The sequence below is a fragment of the Nymphalis io genome, chromosome 9 (assembly GCF_905147045.1).
Source record: "Nymphalis io chromosome 9, ilAglIoxx1.1, whole genome shotgun sequence".
NCBI classification, from domain to species: domain Eukaryota; kingdom Metazoa; phylum Arthropoda; class Insecta; order Lepidoptera; family Nymphalidae; genus Nymphalis; species Nymphalis io.
The window spans coordinates 10,896,657-10,913,007 of NC_065896.1; the positions used below are offsets into that span (position 1 = coordinate 10,896,657).

Sequence of the window (16,351 nt, forward strand, 5' to 3'; positions counted from 1 at the left end):
TACCATTTTTTCTATCTATTCCAATAGATTACCATTTTTTCCGGAATTTGGACTACTTCTTACAAGGAAAAAAATTTCAAGGAATTTATTGATTCTCGCCCCCATGGTTTTTTTTTAGTAAAGGGATCAGTGAACTACCTATGAGACGGCAAAAGTCCATAGATAACAACAGTGCAAACTTTGATTAATTAAAATATATTTTACAAAAAAAAAAGACTTCATATTCCTCCTAATACTAATACCTAATACTTACAATGTACAAAATCAAAATATTCTTTAATTTCTAGAAACTCAGTACTTTTTTGCTCCAGCAAAATCCGGGGAGTAAGGTGGATGTCGCAGACATTCCAATCGAAGCTCATCTAACTTAGTAGTTGCTTGTTGTGCAGTGTGTGGTCTTGCGTTGTCGTGAAGCAGCAGTGGTCTAGGGCGATTGACCAATCTCGGTTGTTTAGTAGCTAGTTCTTCCTTCATGGTTAGCAGTTGCTGACAAAATATATCTGCCGTAATCGTTTGGCCAGATTTTAGAAAGCTGTAGTGAACGACACCGGTGCCAGTCCACCAAACACTCACAAGTAACTTTTTCTGAGTCAATTTTCGTTTAGGGCAAGATTTGGATGGGTCTCCAGGGTTCAGCCATTGCGACGAGCACTTCCGATTATCGTACAGTATCCACTTTTCATCACAAGTAATGATTCGATTTAAAATCCCTTCATTATTGTGTCGGTTGAGCAAAGTAACACAGCAGTCGACGCGTGTTTGCAAGTTCGATTCACTCAATTCATGAGGTACCCATCGTTCAAATTTTTTTACTTTTTCGATTTGCTTCAAGTGGATTAATATAGTTTTATCACTTACCCCGAAGCCTGTAGCAATCTCTGAAGTGGTTTGTGATGGATCTGCTTCCACAATAGCCTTTAATTCTTCATTTTCCACTTTGGTCTCCGGTCGTCCACGGGGTTTTTTCTGAAGGTTGAAATTTTCAAAACCACAACGTTGAAACCAAAAACGTACCGTGCTTTCTTTCGCGACATCAGCGTTGTACACATCATTAATCCTTCGAGCTATTTCTGCAGCACTGGTGCCACGGTAGAACTCGTACTCGTCAATATACCGATATTTCATGTTTTCCATTGCGCAGTAATGCGACGCCAAAGAAAAAAATAACGAGGAAAAAACAAATGAATGACTGTTTTCAAAACTCAAATGTACCAGCTAAATGAATTTATAAATTTGAATTTGGAATTTTTTATAGAATAGGAAGGCGGACGAGCATATGGGCCACCTGATGGTAAGTGGTCACCAAACGCCCTTAGACATTAGCATTGTAAGAAATGTTAACCATTGCTTACATCACCAATGCGCCACCAACCTTGGGAACTAAGATTTTATGTCCCTTGTGCCTGTAATTACACTGACTCACTCACCCTTCAAACCGGAACACAACAATATTAAGTATTGCTGTTTTGCGGTAGAATATCTGATGAGTTTGTGGTACCTACCCAGACGAGCTTGCACAAAGCCCTACCACCAGTAGAATTCTTAACCAAAGAGGAGATATTTCAGATCAAAGTGGTGAGTACGACAAAACGCTAATTTCATATGTAAGGACCTAATATTAATTATCAACATATAATAATGTAACTTACAGTACATTACATTTGTAGAGAAGTGGAATAAAGATATAATTGTGAATACAAGTAATCGTGATACAATGAGGTCAGGGAATTTTTAAAGTAAAAGGGGACAAACGAGCGAAATGCTCACTCTGTGGAAAGTTACTACCACCGCCAATGTTAATTCGCCAAGCTTGCTCAAGTAGCAGACATTAACATGCTCAATAATAGTAAATAGAAGATATTGAGCTTTTATATATTACTTACCCGAGAATCAAAAGCAAAAGAAAGATTATTTTGTTACATTTTTGACATTATCAAGCCTAAAGGAATGTTTAAAAACTTCCAAGCGTGATGTTATAGTACTGTGACATATATTAGTTTGTTTGCTACGCTAGTTTGTCTCTTAACTACTTAACCGATCATCATAAAAATTTTCATACACGTCATTTGCAAAATTTGTATGGGTACAGCAGAAGACATAGGGTACCAAACTATGGGAGGGGCCCATTCACACGCTTGGGGGATATAAGCTATTAAGATATTTTCTACAAATTTTGGCAATCTACAAACAGTGTTTTCCTTTTATAACATAATTCCAAACATAATGAATGTTGATTATTTTTTTGTTGTATATTTATTTATATTTTTTATTTTTATATATATTCATATATATGTCGTGAATTCAAATGGATTTCCATTTAAATGGCTGCCATTGCCGTCCAACATGTTGATTTTATTAAATCAGTCAGTGCGCACGTCCGGCACTGTTCTAAGACCCAGAGACAAAGTGCTTCACTCGACAAACGATCACACGCACTACTGACGGATACATTTCCATACTTCCATCAGTCGGCTGCACAATAAAATAGGCACCAGTCTTATATTGTCACAACTCGACGTCTGACAACCGACAACCCCTAAGACGCCAATCACGTTGTGTGATGTTGCCATTCTAATAAAATAAGTAACGTCGTATACCCGCTTAAATTTATTATCTCTAACATATATATTTCACCAAAATAGATAGCGTTAGTATTGTTTTAAATCGCATTATCGTCGTGCTGTCTTAATAATACAAGGTGTGATTTTGTTTTGTGACGCGAACCTGATAATAATTTGTATTTACGTTTAAACGCTTAAAAATTGTGGTGTGGTGGTTTTGTCATTGAAAAAATGTTATGATAATTAAATAATTGTCTCCAAAATTTATTAAATAAACAAAAAAGCCTTGTACTTTGAATGATTTGAAAAATAAATAGTGCTTCGCGCCTATTTTTGCACATTAACCAAATTTATTTATTTATTAATCCTTTATTGCACACACTTTACAAACACATAATAGCAAGTTTAACATATAGTATGCAAAGGCGGCCTTTTCACTAATAGTGATCTCTTCCAGGCAACCTCTGTATATGTTTATATGTTTTTTAGCCAGGATCCCTTATCGGGCATAGTGTGCGAAAAACTTAAAATATATGAATATTTAAAAGTAAAAAACATATTTTTTCCTTTAAATATTAATTACGCAACTTAAATCTTAGCCAATGACCACCTTCAAGTGCAAGGTTGAATGTTTCGCACGAAAGCTTAGCAGGAACACAAGTTTTCTCTGATGGTGAAACTTGTATATGGAGAAGAATCTGATATAGAAGAGCCTTCATTTCGCATAGAGCAAACCTTGAACCTAGAGGAAAATGAAAATTAAAGAAATATAAAATAAAATCATATCATTTACAGTAAAATTTAATATACAATATTTTATTTTCACCTACTGAGATGTATAATTTTGGTTCAATTTATTGTTAAAACTGAAACACAAGATATGATCCACACATACAGTAACAGTAACAGCCTGTTAATGTCCCACTGCTGGGCTAAGGCCTCCTCTCCCTTTTGAGGAGAAGGTTTAGAGCTTATTCCACCACGCTGCTCCAATGCGGGTTGGTAGAATACACATGTGGCAGAATTTCAATGAAATAAGACACATGCAGGTTTCCTCACGATGTTTTACTTCACCGTTAAGCACGAGATGAATTATAAACACAAATAAAGCACATGAAAATTCAGTGGTGCTTGCCCGGGCTTGGACCCACGATCATCGGTTAAGATTCACGCGTTCTTACCACTAGGCCATCTCGGCTTACACATACTAGCAAAGTTAAATTAAAGTTTGTAAAATAAGATATATTATAAAACGAATTGAAGTTACCTATACAGTTTCTAGGGCCATTCCCGAAAGGCATATAAGCCATGGTGTTGATGTTGTGTCTGTTTTCTGGTGAAAAACGTTCAGGGTCGAATTTTTCTGGATTCCGAAATATGTTTGCGTCACGGTGAAAAGACCAAACTGGTATCGAAATGAGTTCTCCTCGACGTATCTGTCGATGTATACATATTTATTTTAACATATTTTTTTTTCAAAATTAAAATGATTGTTGATTGATATTTTGTCCCTTGTGTTTGAAATTACATTAGTTCACTCAACATTTCTTCATCAATCATTTATTTTTTTAAGCAATCCGATGTATACTTACAAAATGGCTGTTGTTGTTTGTTGATGTTACTTACAATGTAATCCTTTGTGGCTGTGTTGCTAGGTTTTCCCAAGTTATAGTCTTTAACGCAAGCTCTATCTAATGCCACGACTGGTGGCCACAATCTAAGTGCTTCTACAATAGTTAAATTTCATATTCTTAATAAAATAATACACATTTTATATTTATTATTTTTGTAGCATAGATTTTCACATCTTTCTTTGTCTTTACAAACAGAAATAATTGGTGCAATTTAAAAAAAAATAATAAATGCAACATATTGTCGTAAATAAAAAAAAAAGTGTAATGTATAAAATAAAAGCAAAATCCTCGAAATTTGATACGAACACTAGCCTGGGGATAATATTATGATTTGTATAATAATCATAAAGTCAGATAATATTATAACTATTCACATTTTACGAAATCCATTTCATAAAAAATCCAAGCCAAAAAGCCTGATAATCATTAATTTTTAAAATGATTGCCATTTTTATTTTAGTTTTATTGAAAAATGAAAGATAAATTAATCCCAATGGTACAATCAGTGAAGTGTGTCTGTGACATAGTCATTTTACCTGACGTCACCATGTCCATATAAGTCATATTCTGAATGGAATTAATATTCAGTATGCCTTTATATTTTTGATTATGCTGCTTGATCTCTTGGACCAGGCGTTCCTGGATGTCTGGGTGAAGAGCCAGCTCGTACAGTGCAAACGACATTGCCGTTGATATAGTATCAAAACCAGCAATGAAGAATAATATTGCCTGGGCAATAAGATCGGTGTCAGACCATACTGGAAAATACCAATAATTTTATTAAAAGAACATAATCTACGAGTCTAGTTGTATGAACGGCTATATTGTTTTTTTTGTTTCTCGCTCTTTTTCCCTCTCTAATTTTCTTCGACCATTCATTACCATACATCATTTAAGTAATATCTTGGACATACCATAAATCATTAAAGTAATATCTTGGACTACACTATCAATACTTATTGTCTTTATAGTTTATTCCAAGATATTACTTAAATGATTTATATTCCTTTAAAAAAGTTAGAGTCAGTACGGGAAACAAATACCCGAAGAGCCAGAATTATAACTTTGAGTTTCGCTAGCTAGGGATTCCGTATACTAAATACATAATGAAAATTATCAGTTTTTAATTTCGGTTTTTTAAAGGCTTAAAATAACTCTTTGTACTGTTGCTTATTTGCGAACTACTCTAAACAACTGACATATTTGGAAGAAAATAAAGCATCATATACGCTGTTCGGATTAATTAAAATTGAATAATAATATACACACTTCGGTCGACTTTCTTCATGCCCACAGACGATTCCTCGACGGTAGAGAAACCAGTATCTTGATGGGTATCTTTATTTTTATCATCGTGGGTAAGTTGACCTAGAAAATAATAATTGGAATATAAGATTTAATAAAAAATAATCAAGGATCTTTACTGTTCGCTAATTCGGTTTTTAACAAAATTTCATTAAAATTGGTACAACAATAATTTGAAATATTAGAGGCGTAACCTAAATAAATTAAAAATATAATGTACAAAATTGATCTATTCTTTTCATAATTAACGAATGTTGTTTCTATATAGTAACGAGAGCATACAATATTTAAGTTTGATAAGAGATTCATTTGTGAAAAACAAAGTATGTTTACAATAATTAATAAAACAACATAAATTGCCGGTAATGATGATTCAGCATAGATGCTGCTGTTTGTAAATAAACAACTAACTATTTTTAGTTTATTTATATGTGTATTCGTAAATAATTGGTACGATTTCTATGTACCAAAGGATTTACCTATAAACGTTGTTTAGATGGTGATTAGTTGAATAATACATCTTCTTTCGAATATCAAATCAATGATGAGAGAAAGAGAGGAAAAATTGGTCTGGTGTAAATATTTTGAAAGGCTTACCTGTCTTAGCTTCCATTAGCAGATGAATCATGTCGGGTCTTAATATATTACGGTTCTTTCTATCTTTCATTGTGCTCATTACCAAATCAATGAAGAAGTTTTTCGTAACATTTTTGAATAGCTTCAGCTTTAATTTCTGAAAAGAGAGGTTATCAAATTAATAATAATATGAAAAAAGAACTTGAATGAAATCATTACAAGACTAGCAACCCGCCTCGACTTCGTCCGAGGTGAACTATTATCTTTTTTATGGCAATAATGACTTATATAGGAAAAAAATGACACATTGTGTTACATTCTTGCCATTAAAAATGGTTAAGTATATTTGACTTTATCAATTACAAAAGAAACTTACAAAAATATAACCTTTTCCTTTTATGTTATTAGTATACAATGATAAATAAGGCTGTACTGTTATATAATTCAATAAAATACCTTTGCAAAATATGGAAAAGCGGAAATAATAAATAAAATAATTGTCTTTTCAAAATTGAACGATGAAATATCTTTTCCCATTTTAAAGAACTGGTTTTCTTTATCTGTATGCGAATCAACTTTTAGACCAAACGCGCAGGAAGCAATTACGTCGTTTGCATAGCGCGATGTCAAGTCCTTGACATCTATATCGACATACGCTGCTAAAAATAAAAATAGTAATTATTAGTATCATAGAAAATGTAAAAAACAACCGCAGCAGTAGTTTGAAATAGTATTAAGACCTTTTTCTATATATTATACCTGGTGGTAAGCTTTGTGCAGGCCCGTCTGGGTGGGTACCGCCACTCATCTGATATTTTGCCGCTAAGCAGCATTATTTAGTATTATTGCGTTCTGGTTTGAAGGGTTTGAGGGGTCAGTGTAACTACAGGCACAAGGGACAATACATCTCAGTTCCTAAGGTTGGTGGTGCACTGGCAATGTTTATTATTTCTTACACGCCAACGTCTATGGGCGGTGGTGACCACTTACTATCAGGTGTTCCATTCGTCCGTCTTCCTATAACATAATTTTTTTAATACAAAATCGGAACTCTTAACTACGTTGATATAAGTATATATTTTTACACTATTAGTGGTCTCCGACTTCGACTATACAATTTTTCATCGTCTACCGCCTATACACTTTTACTTTCTTTATTTGTACTATAATGTTGTACACTAATACAATTGAACTACACGAATGTTGTTCGAAGCACTTTAATTTAATGAAATTTATGTAGTACCGGCTTCCACGTCGTTGACAAATTAAATTCATCGTCGCAATATTCACCTATTAAACTCCTAAACCACTTGGTTGAGGTTCATGACCCAAAGGTTTCCTCGAAGGACAAAACATCACACGCAAAACATTCATAATTAAGAAACATCAAAATTGTTAAAACATAAAAAATGGTAGATGGAGGATGGTGATACGTAGTTAAAACTCGAATAAAATAATTATACCGAACTGCTAACATAAATATAGCTAAAGTTTAAAGTTTACATTTTAATAATTGACATTTCAAAATACTCTCTAATATAGCATTAACAGTGTATTGAGTGTTTATATTCGTTTTATTGCCAGTTGTTACTATAACAATAATTACTATAATTGCAACTTACAGTCAGATTCTTGAATTTTCTTCTTTAACGATCGAATCATTTGCTCACCCACTTCCTCCATGAAAGGTAGCATCAGTTTTATTTTTGAGGTCGTGAACGCTGGACTTAATGTTGAACGCATGTCCTTCCATTCATCGCCTGAATATAATTTTATTAATGTTTTATTTGAACTATGCTTACGTGGTGGTTAATCATTATATTATAAGAAATACCTCTTAAAGAAAATAAATTTCTTCCAAACAAAGGCTCAACTGCTTCATCAATAAATTTTCTATGATCGGTGAAGTGTTCGAAATCTTTTATGGTAATGGTTTTAATTAATTCAAGATCTTGAAGTACTAGAACCGGTTTCATAAACTCATATCTTCCAACAAACCTTTAATATTTTTAAGTTTTTTAGAAAAAGGCAAAGATTCTAGCATATATTATCCACCAAAGCTCATAATGGAGCAGCGCAGTGGACAGACTCCAAACCTTTTCGATATATACGAACTGTTACGTTTTTTTGAATAAAGAAGAATTTTTTTGTTTTCCTTATTTGAAAACATTAACAACATTAAAAAGTTTTTCAGAAAGCAATTTCACAATCACTTTAATTTGAAGAGGTTAAAATTAAATTTCTATTCAGACATCATTAGGAAATACCTCAGTACCTTTCTTCTGGACAGAATTTATATAAACTATGCATTTCCTGGGCGAAAAATATCTTTTTACGAGCCATGTTTAACATGTTGCCAAAAAATGGGACCACGGGGAAATGCTTGACTCCATAATTACTGAACCTGGAGTAGATCTGATGAAAGTACAGGGCCAGTGCCGCGATCAGCACGGCACTCCATATGAGGAAAATCATCTGTTAGACAATCACTAATATTATAAAAAGTAGGTTTAAATCGCTTTTCTTCCGGTTTCACACTAAAACTATTTATCTGATTTACGACATAATTATACATAAGCTGTATAGAGTTTTATTGATAGTTAATATTATATTTATTATAATAATTAATTAAAATAAAAAGAGATTACGTAATAGCTTACTGAATATATTTTATTTTCTGCACTGCTTTCATATTAAAACTCTATTAAAGCTGAATTAAGCTTTTCAGTACAACCATAGGCGATAGATATGCGTTATGTATTCTTGGACAAACACCAAAAACCGTTAATCAATTTTTTTTGAAGTAAGCTATATACACATAGTCACCGATTTTTAATTTGTTTGTTGATTTTTATTTGATTTTGAAGTGTAAACATCTAAGCGCCCGGTACACGGTAGGGTAGGGTAACAGAGTTCGAGCGTCAGATGACGTCAGCATAAGGTTTCGAGCGTCTCATGACGTACGATTTTTTATCGTATTTATATCGGTACAAGAGTCCACATGCTTACACATCAATTCTCGTGAGTACCTTGGCACTCACGAAAATTCTCACTCAGTTTGATTATCAAATCTAAATAGATATTAGTTAGTTAGGTAGATATTACATATTAATCTAGATAGAATAAATTTATATTTTTAAAGAAAATGAAAAAAATAATAACACTTACATTTAAAAATTGTACTGCGCTTATATACAATTATGAATGATAACAGTTTAAACAATTTATAAAAATCTTTACTTATATTGATAAGAAAATATAAATAAAACACCCACGTGCCGATTCACCGAGGTGCTTCATAAAACTGACGTCATTTTGCGTTTGGTTGGTCTGAGTATTCGTTGATAAAGATTATATTACTTATCAAAAGAGAATCAATATCAAAACATTATTATATTATGTTTTTATATAAAGGTTCCTAGGGAGAAGGATATAGAAAGAGAATATTAGTTTTGTTTTGAATATTAATAGAAAAAGTAATTGTCTATTGGTACATTATAATGGTGATTAGATAGTCTTAATTTTTTTTTTGATAGATTTGGCGGACCAGCATATGGGCCACATAGTAAGTGGTCACCAAACGCCCTCAGACATTTGCATTGTAAGAAATATAAGATATAAAATCTTAGTTCCCAAGGTTGGTGGCGCATTGGCTATAAGCGATGGTTGACATTTCTTACAATGCCAATGTCTAAGGGCGTTTGGTGACCACTTACCATCAGGTGGCCCATATGCTCGTCCACCTTCCTATTCTATAAAAAAAATAAAAAAAATAAAAAAAACTATACTCATCAAAATATATCTATAGAACCGGTAAACAACATTGCGTTGGTATTTTAGACTAATCCGCTCATGTCAGCGATTTCCTTTCAGATGTCTTCGTGGAAACTGCAATCAACTGGTATTTGTAGTAGATAAATATTTATACAAACTTGAGTCTCGTACTTTGTGAAAAGATGATACCGTATCAGCTAGTTCAGGAATTCAATTGTTTAGGTATCTGTTTTTGCTTTTGATTCTTAAATGAGATTAATCTTTGGGAATCGATATCTGATAAATATGGTATATTATAAAAAAATGATATTGGCTAAATCTAATGTTTTATAAATAATCAATAAATATAATTCATTAATTTTCAATAACTTAATTTTATTATAGTATAAAATTACAAGTAGTAATTTGCAGCTCTGCGCGGTTTCACTCGCGTGAAACGTTACTTCTATATTCCCGTGAGTTATTGAGTGATAATAAAAAGTCTAGTTACATTGCTCAAGTAACGGGCTGTTTAACGAAAATATATTTTTTTCAAATATGTAGGTCCCGTGATTGACCGGGCTGTTCATACAAACGAACTCTTCAGCTTCATAATAGTAATGAATCTGAAAAGTTTAAGCTAGATATAAAAAAAAATCAATGATCTAATATGAATATGTTCAAAACCATGTTTAGATATGCATGCCTAACAGCTAAAGGCACAGAAAAATAAATCAAATGAAAAACCCTTTCAAATAATTAACTTTTATTTTTCGAAAAAATACATTAACATTAATATTGCACTTATTTACGAGCCTTGAATTTTAACCAATGACCGCCATCAATTCGAGGATTAAATGATTCGGGTGCCAGTTTAACAGGAATACGAGTTTTTTCAGATACTAATACTTCTGTATGAAGCAGAATTTGGTACAGCAATACCTTTAGCTCGCAAAGAGCAAATCTTGAACCTAGACAGTAAAAAATAAATGATTAAAATTAGAATTACAGCGTCTTATGAAATTAATTTGCAAATTAATTATATCTGTGTTTATTTATTTTTTATTTAAAAAAACTTTATTGACCAAATAGTAAATGGGTACAAAAGAGGAACATAATGCCCGAAGGCATTCTCCACCAGTTAATTTTTATTTTAATCAGAAATACATTAAGGTGATACTAAAACTAAACAACAATATTTCAAGAAAATAACAAATAAACATTTGAGAAACATTATCCAAGAATTTGTCTCGCACATGATGTTTAACAGTGAGCTTCGATGGAGTCTTTCTGATATCTACAGGAAGCTTGTTCCAAAGTTTAACAACATAAATAGTGAAAGAATTATAATTGAAACTAGAGTGAATAGTAACCGAAAGTACATTCTTTTATATCAAAAATTTGTGAATCATTAATTAAAATGTTATATTTAATAGCTTTAGGAATGTAGATTGTACATTTTACTTTTAACTAATCACATTACATCAACTATATTATGATACAATTAAACATTATTCGTAAATTTAAAAAAGTAATAAATACTAACACATTGTTTTGCCATCTATGAAAATAATCTTGGAACGTAAGATACGGCTTGTTTGTTAATGATTTTTGATATATGGTTTAAATGAAGACTAAAATACTTGCCTATACAGTTTCGTGGACCAACACCAAAAGGCATGTACGTCATGGGATTAATATTGTGCTTGTTGTCTTCGGAGAATCGTTCAGGGTCAAACTTGTTTGGGTTCGAAAATATTTTAGGATCACGATGAATACTCCAAACCGGTATTGAAAGGATTTCTCCTTTACGCATCTGTTGATAAGAGTTTGTTATATAAATGCAATAACTTAAATATCTTAAAATTATTAAGAAAAATAAATAGCATTAGCTTGTGCTGTGTATGTGTGTTTGAGTGTGTCATTCTTACAAAATAATCCTTGGTCGCTGAAGGGTTAGGTTTTCCCATATTATAGTCTTTAACACAAATTCGGTCCAGAGCTAAAACTGGTGGCCATAGTCTAAGTGCTTCTGCGAAAAGTTAAAAAACTTCTTTTATTTGTTCATTTTACTTTAAGACTATCAAAAGGTATATTTTAAGTCAATATTTAAAACTGTATTTAAAAAAAAAGTTACTTACCAGATGTTACCATGTCTAAGTACGCCATGTTCTGGATGGAACTGAAGTTCAGCTTACCACCATTTTTAGCATCATAGTCCTTGATCTCTTTTGCCAGGCGCTCCTGGATCTCAGGATGAACTGCCAGCTCATGAAGAGTAAAGGACATTGCGATTGATATTGTTTCAAAGCCAGCAATGAAAAATAACACAGCTTGAGCGATGAGATCGGTGTCGGACCAAACTAGCAAATAAAAAAAAGGATTGTAGCAGACCAACAATGTTTTATGTAAATCTTCTTCCAATTCGGGCAAGATATATCCAGATGCAGTTTGAATGTTTGATTTAAGCACTGAGATTCTTTTCCCTACTGTCACAAAAAATTTATGTAAAACATTTTCGTCTCATTCTCCTACAAATATATGTATGAGCTAACAAGGAAAAAATAATAGAGATTTTAAACTAGTACAATCCACAAACCTTTATTGATGGTTTTTTTCCCAACTGACGATTCTTCTACAGTAGCAAAGCCGGTATCTTGTTCGTTGTTACTACCGTTTTTTTCATCGTGTGATAGTTGACCTGTTAGTATATATTAAAACTTATAAAAAAATGTACTTTTTTTCTAGTTTAATGACTCCATTACGAGGATAAGCTGTTAAACAATATGATGTAAACTTAATTCAGCTTAATGTTGTCTGTCAAAGTTTATTTTATTCTTAAATTCATACTGTTAAGCTATTTTCTCAGAATTATTTGCAATACCTTTTTTAGTCTCCATGAGTAGATGAATCATGTCAGGTCTGATTATGTTACGAACTTCTCTGTCTTTCATTGTGCCCATTACTAGGTCTATAAAGAACCTCTTAGTTTCATTTGAGAATAATTTCAATTTTAATATCTGGAACGAAATATTTATAATAATTTTATATTTTGTAAATATATATACTTATGTTATATTCTATAACTGAAAAATAAATTTCTTACATTTGCAAGACCCGGAAAAGCAGATATAACAAAGAAGAGCAACATTTGTCGAAATTTAAACGTAGAAGCTGTCTTTCCCATTTCATAAAATTGGTTTTCTTCGTCAGTGTGGGAATTTACTTTCAGACCAAATGCGCAGGAAGCGATTACGTCGTTCGCGAAACGTGATGTTAGGTCCTTGACATCTAACTCAATACAACCACCTAAAAGATAATTAATTAATATATAGATATATTAAATTATATCATCTTAGCCAGACGCGGTGGTTATTCTTATATATCATTAGAGACTAGCCAATTACACAAGTTTTACGCAAACATACATGAACTGACACTATTTTAATCCATTGTGACGGTAATCTGACCGACCAGAGTGAGTACGACCGTAGAACAACTTTATATATAGTATTCATTATTTCATACTCATATAATATTACAATTTGAAGTATATTTTAATAACTAACGTACTTTTTGATTCATTAAGTTTTTTCTTTATCGCTCGTATCATTTGCTCGCCCACTTCCTCCATGAAAGGTACCATCAATTTTATTTTAGAGCTCGTGAACGCTGGGCTCAGAGTTGAACGCATATCTTTCCATTCCTGTCCTGTAAATAATTTAACAAACGATTGGGTTTATTATTTATGATGTGTATATAAAATCTACAATATTTTTATTCTGATTATAAGTACATTTTTTTCTCCCTCTCTCTATCTCTCTGTATCTCCAAAGATATATTACAATGTGTTAAAAATCTTTGAGTTGACTTGTAAGCAAAAATTTTGAAAATGGTGGTGTTAGTCATGGTCAATAATGTGATATTTCTATTAATTAAGAGATATTAATTGCATGTAGTACAAAATGCGTTTACCTTTTAATGAGAACAAATTTCTTGCGAACAGTGGCTCAACTGACTCGTTAGTAAAACCTCGATGATCAAGAAAATGTTCGAAATCTTTTATAGTAATATTTTTTATTAGTTCAAGATCTTGAAGTACAATCATCGGCTTGATAAACTCGTATCTTCCTACAAATCTGTTGAAAAAACATGTTCTTTACTTTTTTACAATTCTTTAGTGGCGTAAGAGCCGACTACGGAACTTTTCGTTAAGCACATGCCTTAGAGTATGAATTGCTACAAGCACCCATTTTAACGCGAAAAGTATCCCCAACAACAAATAAGGGAAATGTTGTGTCTGTTTAATGTTTTATCCAGCAGTTTTATAAAACACCGCTAACTGCATAAAAAAAAGGATTTAATTATCTCACAATCAAAATATTCCTCTATTTATGTTGAAAATTTAAATTAATGACTTCTTAATGTTAAATCATAAATACGTCTACCTTTCATTTGGAAATTGTTTGTACATTTTCTCCATTTCAACAATGAAATGTTCTTTGCGTAAAAATACTTTCAACATATTGCCGAAAAAAGGGACAATCTTCAAGTTCTTGACACCATGTTTACTAAACTTGGAATATGTCTGACGGAAAAACAGTGTCAGCACCATGACCAGCACGACGGTCCATATTAGTAAGATCATCTGGTAATCAAATAAACATCGAAATATTTTAACTAGTATAATATGTAGTCCATATATTTAAATGCATCTATTTAAAAAAAATTGTTGTTTGTATATAAACAAGATTACCAAGTCTATCGTTTATATTTTACTTATTTTTTGCCTAAACACGATACGAAAATATCATTTTTGTAGGACATGACTATCATATATTTGATGGACACGTTAATTTTTTACATTTAAAGGCCAAAATTATTAATAATCCTTTTTACACTACTTTCATAGCGATGCATTATCGGCATAGTTATTTTTTTCGTATAATATATCTAATATATTTTTTTTACACAACTCGACGAAGAATTTACCAAGCAATGTATATATTAAACAAATTAAACCTGATGTAAAATATACATTATTATTATATGAAGTCAATTTTAGATTTCGAATCCGCAATCATCTGCTGTGAGTTTTTTATAACAAGAAATGATGCTAAGTTGAACTTAGTTTATAGTCATGTCTTCTTTCTTCTAGTCACATATTATATATAAAACCAGAAATAGTTAATATGATAATTCATGATTATAATAATTACTGGTGGTAGGGCTTTGTGCAAGCTCGTCTGGGTAGGTACCACCCACTCATCAGATATTCTACCGCAAAACAGCAATACTTGATATTGTTGTGTTCCGGTTTGAAGGGTGAGTGAGCCAGTGTAATTACAGGCACAAGGGACATAAAATCTTAGTTCCCAAGGTTGGTGGCGCATTGGCTATAAGCGATGGTTGACATTTCTTAGAATGCCAATGTCTAAGGGCGTTTGGTGACCACTTACCATCAGGTGGCCCATATGCTCGTCCACCTTCCTATTCTATAAAAAAAAAAAAAAAATCTTTTGTCGATTATAAAACACTTGTATTATTTAGATAATAAAAAATGGTTTTATTTTTTTTATTATCTAAATAATATAAGCCTAAAGTAAGAAAATACATACAAACATTGAATCATAATAATTGTACTACAGTAACGAGACAAGTATATTGTTTTATCTTTTTAAGATCTACTTACATTCAAATACGCAGTACGCTTTAAAGACACTATAAATAAAATCGCATAAATCGTAAAAACAAATTACACGTGTTGTTAGCGCAAGGAACTTCAGATAATAAATGCAATTTTAGCACGTTTCGACATCATATAATCATTGGTGAAGATTATAATATCATTTATCACAAAATACGCTATATATATATATTAATTATAGTACATGTATAAATATTTATATTTTGTTAATGAAATGAAACTTAAGTATTATTTCTATTATAACTTGTGTTATTAAAATAAAAGTTGCGATGGGTTATTTCAAATATAAAAATAAGTATCATACATATTTATCTTTAAACTATTTTTTTTAATGGAACCTTTTATATGTTTTTATAATATACTTATGAGATTTGTATATGTGAAGCCCTTAAATATTTAGTTTGTAAATAATATTTTAAGCATTTGTTATATAATTTAAACAATATATTATGTTTCGTTGTATTATTTCTACCTATATCAGTGATCATGCACCTCCATAATCCCATTGTAAAGTTGGAAAATTAACAAAAAATTATATTATTAGAAGCAAAAAACTTAAATTATACTAATTATCAATTATATAGACAGCTTGTGTTTACGATGCCAAAGTAGTTTTTTAACAATTTATAAAACAGGAGACAAATTGTCACTTTGTCGCAATCGAATCGAAGCTTTAATTTAATTATCGACTAATGTCATAAAAGTTAACAATTAAGTTTGGTTTTGACATAACGGTATATATAATCATATCGATTCGGGTCCATAATGGCAACCGGCATTAAATCAATTGAACATATTATGGTCTTTGTTATTGA

General features: G+C 31.7%; 1 protein-coding gene across 1 annotated transcript; it reads right to left on the minus strand.

Moving 5' to 3' along the window:
- Positions 1-2,853: 2,853 nt before the first annotated feature.
- Positions 2,854-15,639, minus strand: LOC126770908 (uncharacterized). Its single transcript, XM_050490518.1, has 21 exons — positions 15,522-15,639; positions 14,278-14,477; positions 13,805-13,968; positions 13,403-13,540; positions 12,936-13,138; positions 12,714-12,849; positions 12,429-12,530; positions 11,971-12,192; positions 11,761-11,861; positions 11,477-11,645; positions 10,637-10,800; positions 8,352-8,551; positions 7,911-8,074; positions 7,699-7,836; positions 6,533-6,735; positions 6,098-6,233; positions 5,465-5,563; positions 4,732-4,953; positions 4,188-4,288; positions 3,829-3,997; positions 2,854-3,303 (listed from the first exon to the last, which is right to left on the minus strand). The coding sequence occupies exons 2-21, from the start codon at positions 14,475-14,477 to the stop codon at positions 3,137-3,139; spliced, it is 3,198 nt and encodes a 1,065-aa protein (XP_050346475.1). The 5' UTR covers positions 15,522-15,639; the 3' UTR covers positions 2,854-3,136.
- Positions 15,640-16,351: the final 712 nt, after the last annotated feature.